Here is a 13,599-nt window from a genome sequence, read left to right as displayed (position 1 = left end):
GCCTATTTCTTAATTGTCGAAAATGAAAAAGAGTGCCCATAAACTTTTATGAACTTTGAATGAATTTCTTTTGCCGTTAAATCTTCTTTTACAAAGAATTTTATAATCACACTATACTCTATTTTATCCATTTCAAGGGATACAGACAACACTTTTACTTCAGACAGCTGTATAAAACAAGCTACTTGATAGATTGACTTGTAATTTCACATGGATGCTTATGACAAATGTACCTTTGAAAAAAAAAATCGTGCTGATAGTGTTGCCATCTATGATACAATACGAGTTGCCTGGTGTTGTACTGATAGTACAACACCAGGCAACTCGTAGCAAAGGTGGACCAAGCTAACATCACTCCTATCCCCAGTATCTCTCATAATGCAAAACACATCTCCTTGCAGATATGTATAATGTTATGCATTAAGGGATTGGCCACTATCCAGACTAGTTTCGACCTTTATTTAGGTCTCTTCAGTGGGAGCCAGGCCCAGAGGTGGAGATACCAGGCAGAAGCATTAGCAGGTCATCTCTACCTATAGGAGTTGCCAAATGGTGTGCCACCCTTTTTTAATAAATTACTCTGGATTTAGAGAAAGATGTTGAAAGTTTATTTTTCACTTGGTTAGAGTATAATAAAATTAGTTTAATCCTTTATCCAAGTGTGTGCAAACAAAGTTTGCGCCTGAAAGTATCTTCAGGACTGGGGTAAGGTGGTACAACACCAGGGCAACTCGTTGCAAAGGTGGAGCAAGATACCAACACTCCTATCTCAGTATCTCCTATAATGCAAAACACATCTCCTTGCGGATATGTCTAATGTTATGCATTAAGGGAAGGGCCACTACCCAGACTAGTTTCGACCTTTATTGAGGTCTCTTCAGTGGGAGCCAGGCCTAAGTGGAGATACCAGGCAGAAGCATTAGCAGGTCATCTCTACCTATAGGAGTTGCCAAATGGTGTGCCACCCTTTTTTAATAAATAGGAGTGTTGGTATCTTGCTCCACCTTTGCAACAAGTTGCCTGGTGTTGTACCACCTTACCCCAGTCCTGAAGGAGACTGATTTAAAGTTTAGGAAGGTATTGCTAAGGTAGCCCCTAAGATTACATGGCTGTCGAAGAACACATTAACATGTAGAGATAAGGAAGTTGTTATTCTGCTTTATTAGGTCTTGATATGCCCACATCTTGATTACTGTGCTCAAATCTGGTCCCCTGGGTTTCTAGGGGGATGCAAGCAGTGGAGAGGATTGAGATGCAAGTGACCAAGATGGTGAATGACCTGTGGAACATTCAATATAAGGATAGATTGAGGGTTGTGTGGATTACATAAGTTGGTTGATAGGAGGAAAAGAGGGGATATAATAGAAACATAAGTTGCTTAATGAGTTTTATAGGATTGATGCAATGGAAATGTTTCAGCACTTGGCTAGCGGGACCAGATCAAGGGGGTCATCCCTGGAAGTTGAATAAAGATGTGGCTAGTAGAGGGTTGTTGGGACTAGATTTTTTGCTAGGAGAGTTGCAAATGAGTGGAATGAGTTGTCAGAGTCAGTTGTGAGTGCTTTGTCTGTTAATGGGTTCACGGATAGGTATGATAGATTGTGTCTCCTGCAGTGAGTCTTCAGACTCCATGGAGGTGTCCATATAATAAGATCCTGTACACCCTATTTGGGTGTATGGCTGTGCTAAGCAAGTTGTGTTTGAAGGATGCTGTTTTTGTGAAGGAATAAAGGTGCAAACATTAGATGTGTAATGTCTCAAAGTCATCATCTGGATGATTTCATGTGGGGAAGAATTGTTGGAAAACTTGAGGAAGGCTGCAGAATAATTACTGATATTGCCAGATAGTTTGGAATCTCGCATAGTGTTGTATCTAGGATCTAGGCATCATTTCAAACCAATTGAATGTGTTCCAGACATGTGCTAAGAGGTAGCCCTCACTCTACCACGGAACATGAAGACAGATTTTTGGTTATAACAACAAAACATAATCGACGCACTACAGTATATCAGCTGACAAGCTGGCTGCATTCAAGTACAGGTACACAGATATCTCAACAAACTGTGACAAAACATCTGCAACAAGTTGACCTATATGCCTGAAGGCCACAGCCTGTATCCCTTTATCCACAACTCATCATAGAGCACGTTTTCAGTGGTGTTGTATCCATAAAAATTGGAGACGACACACCAATGGGCTAATGCACTCTTTACAGATAAGTCATTTTCGTCTTTTTTTTCTCTTATTCTAGATAACACTTGATCTGATGTGAAAGTGGTACTTACCATCATGAGAATGTTCATGAAAGGGATAGGTATTATTTTTAATGGCTGTATCTACAAGTTCTGGAAGAAGGGGACAATGACTGGTGAACAATATTGCAATCAATTTCTTCAATGTCATGTTCAATTGTTACATGATGCTGTAGGTGAAGAATTCATTTTTATGGATAACAGTGCCACACCACATTATGCACAAGCAATGGAGATACTTCTAGAGACCTAGAATATAAATCGAATCAAGTGGCTAGCATGCTCCCCAGATCCTCATTCCCGTAGAACATTTTTAGGATGCAATAATGAGACACATCTCTGCTCAAAATTCTCCTCCAGAAAACAAACAAGGCTCTGAAGGAGTAGTGGGCCAGTTTGCCTTAGAACTCCTGAATCACTTGGTGCTAAGCATGGTACGACATTGGGCTGCATCGCAGTTCAGAGTGGACATATTCCATACTGAAATATCTCTCCGCATAGTTTTTTGTAAGTACTGTACATTAATTCCTTAACTACATCCTTAGGAATTTGTAACTTTTGCCAGAAATGTATTACAATTTATTTTGTCCAACATTTATATGGACATTTTTTGTAATACAATTTATTAGTATGCTGGCTTCAAATTTATGTCCACACATTTGGCTGTAGTTATGAAAATTTTTTCGTATAAGATAAAAATGTAGTTTGTTCTAACTTTTGGACACCAGCGTAAATCCATTAATATATTTCTAATTTCTATTGATATAGCTTTTCATTAATATTTTGGTCACATTTGGTTCTTGTAACTTTATTCTTCTGTACACTTTCATTTGCATGTAGAATGTAAGTATTTCAGCTCATCTAATTTCATTTTATTGTGTTTAAGTGAATGCATCCATTAATTTATTGATATATTCCCAGTTAAACTGCTGTAATTGGCCTTCAGTACTTAGCTATGCACATTCTTGAGAAACATTAAAAAAAAAATGCAGCCTAGTTGGCCAAATGGTAGTGTATTTGCTCTCGAACCAATAGGGTATGTATGTTTGAATCCTGCCATGCACATGGATGTATGTGATTGCCTTAAGGTTGTAAACCTATAAGGCTTTATTATTATTTGAATTTTTTTTTTTTTTTTTAATAATCTAGAAACCCTGCTCTAGAGACCAAACATAAAGCTTTTTCAAGCTACTTCAAGCTTCCAGTAAGTGGAGCACTGGTGTTACACGAAACAATGAAATTCATCTCCTTAAGACACTTAAAGACAGTCGCAAAAATTCATGCCAACAGCAGGATTCAAACCAGCAGATTAAAATTATCATTCTTAGATGTAGACTGGTGATACCTATGACCAGTTTTCAAGTCATCATGCCATGCATTGACTAATCTCTCCTGTTCCCTTCCTCCCTCTCTCTCTCACACACACACACACACACACACACACACGTCCCTTCTTCCTCCTCCTTCATACAAAGCATACCCATCTCACGCTGCAGCATTCCACTACTAAAAGAATTCTCTAAGTCCTCCTTTTTGCAATCCTAAGCAAAATTCTATAGAAAATTTTAACTCATAAGCATTATTTCAAACTTGTTATGCTTCAATTTTTAATCACTAAGTGACAGTTGACTCTGTTAATTTAGCTAATTTAAGTAAAGTAAATGAGCTAAAAACAAAGGTCCCTAAAATTGAATTTGTTGTAGTATAATAGGTTTAAAATCTGCATTTCTAATAACTAGAAATCATTGTGCTGTAAAATAAGTTTTTTTTTTATAAATAGTTATTGATGTATATTAAAAATATTATTTTAATTTTGAGTAAGTGATATTGTAAGATTATTCCAGTTGTATTACTCTAATGTATATATAAAATTATCTTGCATATATTCAGTATATTCTTGCATATAAAAAGAACTACTGACTCCATAGAAAAAGTGAAGATTGGTTCCAAACCTGAAATATAAGCAAAATAATGAAAAAAACAAACATTAAATTCGTTAGGATCATAAGATTTTTATTTACATTTCATGGAGAACACACATACATATAAAGAATTTTAATAACTTTAAAAAAACGTATTTCAATTGTTTGCTAACGATTCTATAAAAAAATTATGTTATTCGCTATCAGTTTCTGTTAGCGAATAACATAATTAGACAATAATAAGACAATAAACGCGAAAGCTTTCGTTTTCGTGAGACTGTAATATTACTAGAACTACTAGATATGATATTATCGTCATCGACTTCCGCCTCAACTTGTGGAATTCTTCTTGTCATGTCTTGAACAAAAGTACCACTGGTTGTTTCAGTAGTTTTAGGCATGAACTCAGTTATAAATTGCTTTGTTGATGCTTTAGATAAGTCGCGATATAATTCTCTGTATGAATACATTAACAACTTAAGCTCATGTGAAAACTTCCCAGCATGTTCTTCATTTGGATCATGTCAGGCAAAATAATTGCCTAAATTACTGGCCAGTTTAAGACCTCCTTTAATAATATCAGCAGTAAAAGTAGGATTATCTTGATCATTATCATTAACTTCTTCGCTTTCAGGAGTCTCAGAAACAATCTCCACTATTTCGTCTTCGCTAAGAGGTTTATCAATTAACAATTCTTCGATATCTGCCGAAGTAAGCTCATCGGATCCTTCTCTGCCAATTTCACATGCCAAACTTATTATATTGGGGAATTCTGCAGTATGATTGAAGGGAACAGGAGCATTCTCTTTAACACATGCGGGCCAAATAGCTTTCCAGCATGCGTTCATAGTTTCTGGTCTCAATTCAGATAACGATAATCGAACCTGATCAATACAATCCATAATTGAAAATTTTTTCCACACATCCATAACTGACGGTGTTTCATCATCATTTAGCTTGTTCAAAACGTACTGAAATGTTCATCTGACATAATATGTTTTAAAAGTCGCAATTATACCCTGATCTAGGGGTTGTAGCAATGATGTGGTATTGGGCGACAGAAAAAAAAAAATTGCACATTTGGGTGTTCTATAGAAGGATGACCGGGTGCATTATCAAGAATCAAAAGCACTTTAAATTCAAGACCCTTGTCATTCAAATAGCATCTAACCTCTGGCATAAAATGTTTGTGGAACCACTCAGTGAAAATATCAATGGTCACCCAAGCTTTTTTGTTGGCCATCCAATGAACTGGCAATTTTTAAAAATCTTCGCCTTTCATTAAAACCACTGCTCATAAATCTTAATGATCAATTTATGAGCAGTGGTTTTAACATCCAATCTCCTAAAGCGTTCGAACAAAATAGGAGTGTTATGCGATCCTTTGCTGCTTTGAACCACCAACAGTTTTTTGCATTTTTGATGCTTAAGTTCTGTTTGGCATTTTTTTTCCAGAAAAGGCCTGTTTCATCCATATTCCAAACTTGTTCACGAGTGTAACTTCCATCTTCAATTATTTTAGCAAGTTTTTGTGGAAATGCTAAAGCATTTCCACAAAAACTTCTTCTGCTGTTTCATCAGCAGAAGCCGTTTCACCTTTAATTTTTATATTATGAAGAGCATGTCTTTTAATAAACTTAGCCAGCCAACCAACCATTGCTTGCATGAAATTCATATTTTTTCCTCGATTGAGATGAAGTATCTGGCTGCAGTTTTTTAATCTGTTTATAAAATCTCAATGCTGATTGCTTGATGGAATTTCTGTCAACTGGCATTCTTTTTTGTACATCACTAAAGCTTTTTCGGCCTTTTCTAGAACAACATCTCTTGTGTATGATGATAAATTCGCACTTGATTTTGTACCAGAACATACCGCATTTCTAATAGATGCTTCATTTTTCTTTATAGATCTGACAGTTGATTCACAGACTCCAAAATGCTTACCCACAGCTGTCGCACCTTCCCCAGTTTGAAGACAATCTAAAATTTGAATTTTTATATCCAAGGAAACGGCTTTCCTTTTTCTTTTTTTTTTTGTTATCAGCAACATCACGTGAGGGCTGGATTAAAATCTTCGGTTAATGAAATTAAAGTTTGAAAATTACATATAGCTTACCATTTATTATTTCTTGGCAAAATTATTAATTTTATAACGTGATTTTTATTTTGATTTCACTTAAAAAAATGCGGTAACTGTGTTGTCTACTCAAGCACCAAATTCAAACTGCTAAGAACTGCTTTTTTATGTGCAGTCAGTTATGTAATTCTGGGAATTCCCAATAAATGAAACTCATAAGAATTTAGAATTTTCTTAATTGAAATGAGAATGCAATTCTATAAAATCTCAGAATTTTCTTGAATTACGGATTTTTTCCTAACTTAGACTTTAGGTTGGTCGCGTAAAAGTGAATAAAAATCGCATAAAAAAATTAGTTTTGATATCCCAATTTGCGTAACTCTGAATCCGTGTAAAAAAAATTCGCATAAAAAGAGGTTTAGGTGTACTCCACTATCAAGAAAGCATGTGTACACACATCCACTTACAAGAGCTGTGATAGACAGTAATATCAATAGATAGCATTTACTTTTGCTACATTCAAAGATGGAATTAATATTAGAGACATATACCCTTATAGTTTTTATAAATAAAAATATCACTTCCTTCGGTCTTTGTTCTCAGTAATTACTTTTCTCTGCATTTTAAGCATGCATGAAAGTTGAGGAGTTGGCTTTCAGCAGAACCATAGTATAAGAATTTGGAGGGGAAAGATGTTGGTAGTGTATGGGAGATGGTTGAATGATGTTTGAAGAAAGTATTATCTGAATATATAGTGAGAGTCAGAAGGATAAATCAGGTAGGATTAGATGAATGAATAATTTCATTAAACAGGAGTTGCACATAAAGAAAAGGTTGTGGAGGGATTATAAAGAAAAAGGTGATAGCATGCCCATGAGAAGTATAAGGTGCAGGCAAGACAGATGACTAGTATGCTAAGGAAGGCCAAAAGTATTATGGGAGAAAGCTAGCTAATGAGGCCAAAAGAAATCCTAAGAGTTCTTTTGGTGTGTGGCAAGTAAAAGGAGGAATGACTATAAAAGACAGACTTAAAAAAGTGCTGATGGTGCAGAGGTAACAGAAGCAAACAAATTAGTTGAATTACTGAGTGAGCATTTTGCAGAGCTGTACCATCAAGGTGATGACATTGACTGATAGGAGAATAGAGGTTGAAGATATGGAGGTGCTTAAAATATTGCAGAACTTCAGTATAAACACAGCAATGGGATTTAGATGGCATATTGGCCTGTGTTATGAGAATGTGCAAGAGAATTATCGGCTCCTCTGACCAAGCTGTTAAATTTAATCCTCAGTACTGGGAAGGTGCCAGTGGAGTGGAAAGAGGGCAAAATAGTTTCATCGCATAAAGGGAGGCTCCATGACAGAAATAGCAAATTATAGGCCAGTCAGCATCTCAGAAGTGATGGTTAAGGTATTGAGAAATTGGTGAAAGACAAACTTCAGGATAGGAATGTGATACTCTATAAGGGATAACATGGTTTTGTAAAGGGTAAGTCTTGCCTTAGTAATTTGCTTACTTTTTTCTAATCAAGTAACAAAGTTGGATGATGGAAATGGCTACTCACTGATGGATGGATATAAATCTGGTGATTTGGATTAGAGGGTGGGTGCTGATATCTGTTCATCACTCACCCCCTAATCCAAATCAGGTAATGTATGTTTATGGAAGAGTTGAGTCCAGGAGAAGGCAGGGCTCAGTATTTTGTCCTCTGTTGTTTAATTTGCACATCAGTGATATAAAAAATGATTTGACAGGAAATATTCAGTTGTTTGCTGATGATGCTAAACTGGGAAGAGCAATGGTAAATGACAGTGATGTAGAGATCTTGCAGGAAGATTTAAGAGTAAACAGACTAGCAGTATGGACAAAGGTAAATGACTGCCAGTTTAATGTGGGCAAGTGTAAGGTGATGCACTTTTGGAAGAGATCAGGAGCCGTGTACTATATTGATGGAACTGAACTGCAAGAAACTGATGAGGCTAGGGACTTGGGTGTGATTGTGGACAGGAGGGGTTGAAGCTTAGAGGGCACATTGCAAAGGAAACCAAAACAGCATATCAGGGATAGAGAGGTTGTTTTTCCCATATATAATAAGGCTTTAGTAAGGTTACATCTGGACTACTGCATACAGATCTTGACTCAAAGATTCTGTAGGGATGAAGTTGTAGAGAGAATCCAAAGGTGAGTGACAAAGATTGTGGTAGGTCTGTGGAATGGTCTCTATGAGAATAGATTGATGGTCTGCAGGCTTCAAGAATTAGCGTATAGGTGAAAAAGAGGAGATATGATAGAAGCATTTAAATCATTAAAGGGGTTTTATAGGATTGACATTGAAGATATTTTTCAGTACATGGCAGAAAGGGAGAAAACAAGGGATCGCCGCTGGAAGTTGTGAACGAGTGTGGATAGTGAGGGTGTTAGGACTAAGTGTTTTGCTCAAAGGGTGGTGAATGGATAGAATGAGTTGCCAGAGGTGGTTATGGGTGCTTCATCAGTGAATGAGTTTAGAAGTATGATAGGTTTTGTGTGAATGATGGCTAGTGTTTAAATAATGGATCTCCCATAATGAGTCTTCTGACTCCATGGAGATACCTGTATTATAATAATAATAATAAACATATAGCTGGAAATTCAAAATAGAAATGATATTTCTGCTTTGATTTTCTGGCCATACTTTTATGCATGCTTGTAGTACATCTTACAAATTTAGTTACCTAAACTGGTGTGCAACATGAAGTCAATGTAACACCCAAAGATAATATACTTAACACAGCCATTAATGTAAACAACTAAAAGTTTTTTCTTGTGAACTTTGGGTAATTCTAAAAGGTAAGAATGAATAAAACAGAAATAGAATAGTGCTATGTCGTTACTTTTCTTTAATTTATTCTTTTTATTGTATTTTCCTACTTATTTCACTTATCTTATTCGGAGTTAAAACTATCCACACAATTTGGCTGATTCTTAGAAAGATTAAGTATATTAAATAAATTGACAAAGGGTAGACTTCTGAATAGAGTCCGATCCTCAGCAATGACGGTCTGGAGTTACCTCCTATTCAGGTTCTGGCAATATTTATTTGATCAAGCTGTGCCAGCCAGATCCCTAGGTCAGAAATTCCTCTTAACCAAGGAGTAGCCCTCAGAAAATATACTAAGTAAATCAATCTATTGGTTATTCTTTATCTCAATCTTATCTATCTCTCTTATAATGCTTTAGTTGGCAGTTGTGGTCTCTGTCATATAATTCACTCCCGCTCAGATTCAAATGTTAGCAAGTGGTGCATTGGATTCAAATCAAGGCACAAAACAGGTTAAGATAATCAAGATACATTTATTAGATTCCAAAGATTACACATTTTTACAATAAAAAACACTCAATAGGAATAGAGTTATCCCAAGTTATAAGATTAGACATAACTGTAATTCACATATCACTACACAAACTTCTAGCTAGCATCCTTTAAATATCTTTACTATCTTACACATATTCTTAAAACATTCACATCGATAATTTTATAGATCATTACTTATAGCAAATTAACTACTACTCATTCAGACAGATATTAAGGAAACAGCCTATAGATTCTAGACACTGGTATCTAAATTTCACTATAGTCCTTCTTCCTACAAGTTTAGAGTTTTATAATCTAACATCTCGTTTCTTCCATAACACAATATTCCGTTCTTTCTTAACAAAGGAATTATAAAAGGGTTTTACATTACCACATTCCTGTAACTTATTCCGTCTATTCTTTTGTTATAATTTCCCTCTGAATGTTCAATCTCGTCCTTGGTGATTAACTCACGGGCTATTTTTGGCCTTCATTGTTCTGTCCATTCATTGCATTCTTGACTGGAAACAGCATGGATTGAATCGATCCATGTGGATGTATGTGCTGGCCAATTTCTTCAGGCTTACTCGTAAGAATACCTAATATCTCTTCGTCTATTCTTTCCGCCCGACATCGCGAACCGACAGCAGAGAATAGCTGCCTGCTATCGACTAGATTTCGAACTGGAACTCTTCCCGACTCCACCAGAAACTCTCCAGCAACTCCAGATGAAAAAACCTAAAAAGCCTTGAACGGGGGGGGGGGGGACCCGTTTTATACCTTGTATCTCTAGCACCCTCTTTCACCCAAAACTTTCTGCTCGACTTTCTTTTTTGTGCCCAGCTCCTATTTTCATTCCTATCTTCCTGGAATACTTCATACGCATGCCGCGTCTTCCCGGAAAACACTGTGTGCGTGCCGTTCGCACGTAAGCAATTTGCCATACAATTTATCCGAAGTTGTCATTAATGGACAACGACATTAACGTTGTCCATTAACGACAACGTTAATATCGTTAACATAAACGTTGTCGTTAACAACATCGTTTATGTCGTTAACATAAACGATTAATCGGCTATACAATTTATCCGAAGTTGTCGTTAATGGACTTTGATCCTTCATTATTATGCTCTAACATATATCTTATAGAGAAACTTCTTACATTATAATCTTTTTACAAATAAATGACATCTTTCACCTTTAATTAATATTACAAAAGTTGTATTAGTATAATTCTTTAAACAAAATTTGTATCTTCACTTATTTACAAGCATTTTCGTTATTGTTTTAGCTAAATTTGTTGGATCTTGAAACAAAATAATTTTCCAAGGAAATCGTTTCATTCAAGATCCAACAATAGTGATGAAAGTTAGTAAAACAGGGTTTAGATAGAATAATGACGTAACTTCAAATTGACTGATAGTATGGCTACTGTTAATTGCAGAAATATGATTTGTGATATACATTGCTCAATATTTTTCATGCATATATTCACTTGTGTTTAGGTTTAAAAAAGAAGATCAAGCTATTTGAAGAAAGTTTTGAATTGGAGCATGGTTATAGAGTAAGTGTATATTTTATATTAGTGGTTCATTATCTTGTAAACTACAGTTGGACCTTTCCATTCATGGTAAATGTATTGTTATGCCATTTACAGATATATATATCTGTGGAGTGAATGTGTGCAGAAAATGTAAGGAAAATGAGGAATTAAAGTGCATTTCAGGTCATGAGTGTGATATTTTTGTCTTCAGAATGTAGAAAATAGCGATATAAGAAATTGTGAGGTTGTACCAGAAAGCTGTGAGGGCAGTGTAGAAAGTGAGAATGAAGGTGTTAATACAGATCAAATTAATGGTTTAACAGATAATAAAAAAGATGAGATAGATGCAATGAGTGAGATCGCATGGTTGAGCGGAGCGATACATAGGGCAAAGCGGCAACTTGAGCATATGCACAAATGTCTACTGAGTGTAACAGCCAATAAAAAAAAAGTATGATAGGAAAAATAAGAGTATGATTGTGAACGTAAACAAAATGAAGGAGCGAGTGCTGTATGGAGATTCATTAGTACAAGGTCTGATAGCGCAGAATTTGACAAAATCGTACCAACCTAGTGGGACCATTAAGGACGTGAGTGAGTCTATTAGGGAGCAAAAGCAAAGGGTGAAAGAAATAATAGTGGTGGCAGGTATGAATGATTTGAAAGGAGATAAAATGGAAATGATAGAGGACCTGAAGAAATTGTTTGAGGTAGCAAAAGAGAAGAGTGAGAGAGTTAGGATGATTAGTCTTTTGCCGCGATATGACAGTGAAGAGTTTAGAAGGAGGGCCATAATTGCAAATGACTTTATGTGTGGGTTATGCAGGATGAGTGGTGTGGAATTTGTGGACGTGTGGAGTGAGTTCGATGGGCAAAAGGATCAATATAAGATGGATGGTTTGCATTTGAATGGGTTCGGTGTAAGGAGACTTGAAAAAGTGTTGCTGAATGAAGTGGATGTGCAGAATCAGAGAAACTAGATTTATTAGGGGGGAAGTAGATATGCAGACCTTAGGGAGGGAGTTGAGTGTATGAATGAGTATAATATGCCCGAGCAAATAAGAAGGACAACAAATCAGAATGGGATAGTTAGTATAAGGCATCAAGGTAGGGATGGGGCTAATGAGGGTCTGCAATTCATGTACACTAATGCTAGGAGTATTAGGAACAAGAAGGAAGAATTTTTGGCCTTGGTTGGCACTTCCATACCACAGGTTATTGGCATTAGTGAAACATGGCTGACTGAAGATGATATAGCTAGTGGGATTGAATGTGAGGGGTATAGTGTGTTCAGAAATGACAGGGAGAATAAAATGGGAGGAGGAGTATTATTGATGATAGCTGATGAGCTGCAACCAAGGAGAATAGAAATTGAATTGCAGGATAGAGAAAAGAGCACATTTGAGGCCATTTGGTGCAAGATTGAGGCTAGCAGAACAAAATATACAATTGGGTGCTGCTATAGACCAGGTGATGGAATAGATGGTGGAGATAGTATGCATAAGCAAATAGAAGAAATGGGTGGAAGGAGGGTGATTATTATGGGAGATTTCAACTATGGTAGCATTGATTGGAGGGAGGAGAGGACCATTTGGTGCGAGATTGAGGCTAGCAGACAAAATATACAATTGGGTGCTGCTATAGACCAGGTGATGGAATAGATGGTGGAGATAGTATGCATGAGCAAATAGAAGAAATGAGTGGAAGGGGGGTAATTATTATAGGAGATTTCAACTATGGTAGCATTGATTGGAGGGAGGAGAGGACACATGGGAGGAAGGAATTGGATTTTATGTGGTTATTAAGGGATAACTATAGTTCGCCCACCATTTCTAGATCCCTTGTTGGATTTGTGCCAAGAATAGTCGATTCATGCTGAAGGGGAGAAAGAAATGAAGGATGTACGAATTGGTCGCCAACATGCGAAATCACGTGCTTTCTTGTCTGTCGCTGTACTAGTACTAGCTTGATTTTTGTTGTTCTCTTTTTGCATTTTTTTTTATTATTAATTTGTATGATGGATCCAGTACAGTCAACAAGTTCTATTGTTACACGTTTCAGTAGCTCTTGCAAAAGAATATTGAATAATGTGCTGACATTCTGCGAAAAAGAATCGTCAGAAGGCCGTCTTCTTGTTCCCCTTTCTCAAGTCATAAAATGTGCAAGTGCAATTGCGGGCGTATCGGGGTCGACTGTTAAAAGAATTCGTAGGGAATCAAAAGGTGAAGGTAAGCCAAAATTTAAATCTCCTAAAAAAAAAAAAAAAAAAAAAAAAAGCGCCAGAGTAAAACCATCGAAACCGTAGCTTTGAATGATTTTGATGTAGACGTTATAAGAGGAGCTATTCACGAATTTTACGTATTCGAGAAAAGAGTGCCAACTGTTCCGAAATCGATTCCTGTGCTTAAAGAAAAAATTAATTTTCCTTGGAAAAGAGAAACTTTAAGGAAAATACTTAATGAAATCGGA

The 13,599-nt window shown here is 36.3% G+C and overlaps 1 protein-coding gene across 4 annotated transcripts in view; it reads left to right on the top strand.

Annotated features, from left to right (window-relative positions):
* Positions 1-13,599, top strand: part of LOC150096320 (protein FAM13A-like) — a 486,855-nt gene that overhangs the window by 384,568 nt on the left and 88,688 nt on the right. For all 4 annotated transcript variants that reach the window (XM_090408854.1, XM_090408851.1, XM_090408853.1 and 1 more), the window contains one exon: positions 11,093-11,151. In XM_090408854.1, the coding sequence (XP_090264980.1) occupies positions 11,093-11,151 (59 nt within the window). The remainder of the gene's footprint in view (positions 1-11,092; positions 11,152-13,599) is intronic.

The sequence above is a fragment of the Typopeltis vanoorti genome, chromosome 19 (genome assembly GCF_054136105.1).
Source record: "Typopeltis vanoorti isolate ZY-2024b chromosome 19, IOZ_Tvanoo_1.0, whole genome shotgun sequence".
Classification (NCBI taxonomy): Eukaryota; Metazoa; Arthropoda; class Arachnida; order Uropygi; family Thelyphonidae; genus Typopeltis; species Typopeltis vanoorti.
The sequence above is the reverse complement of the archived record's forward strand: the minus strand, read 5'-3'. Positions and strand labels throughout refer to the sequence as shown.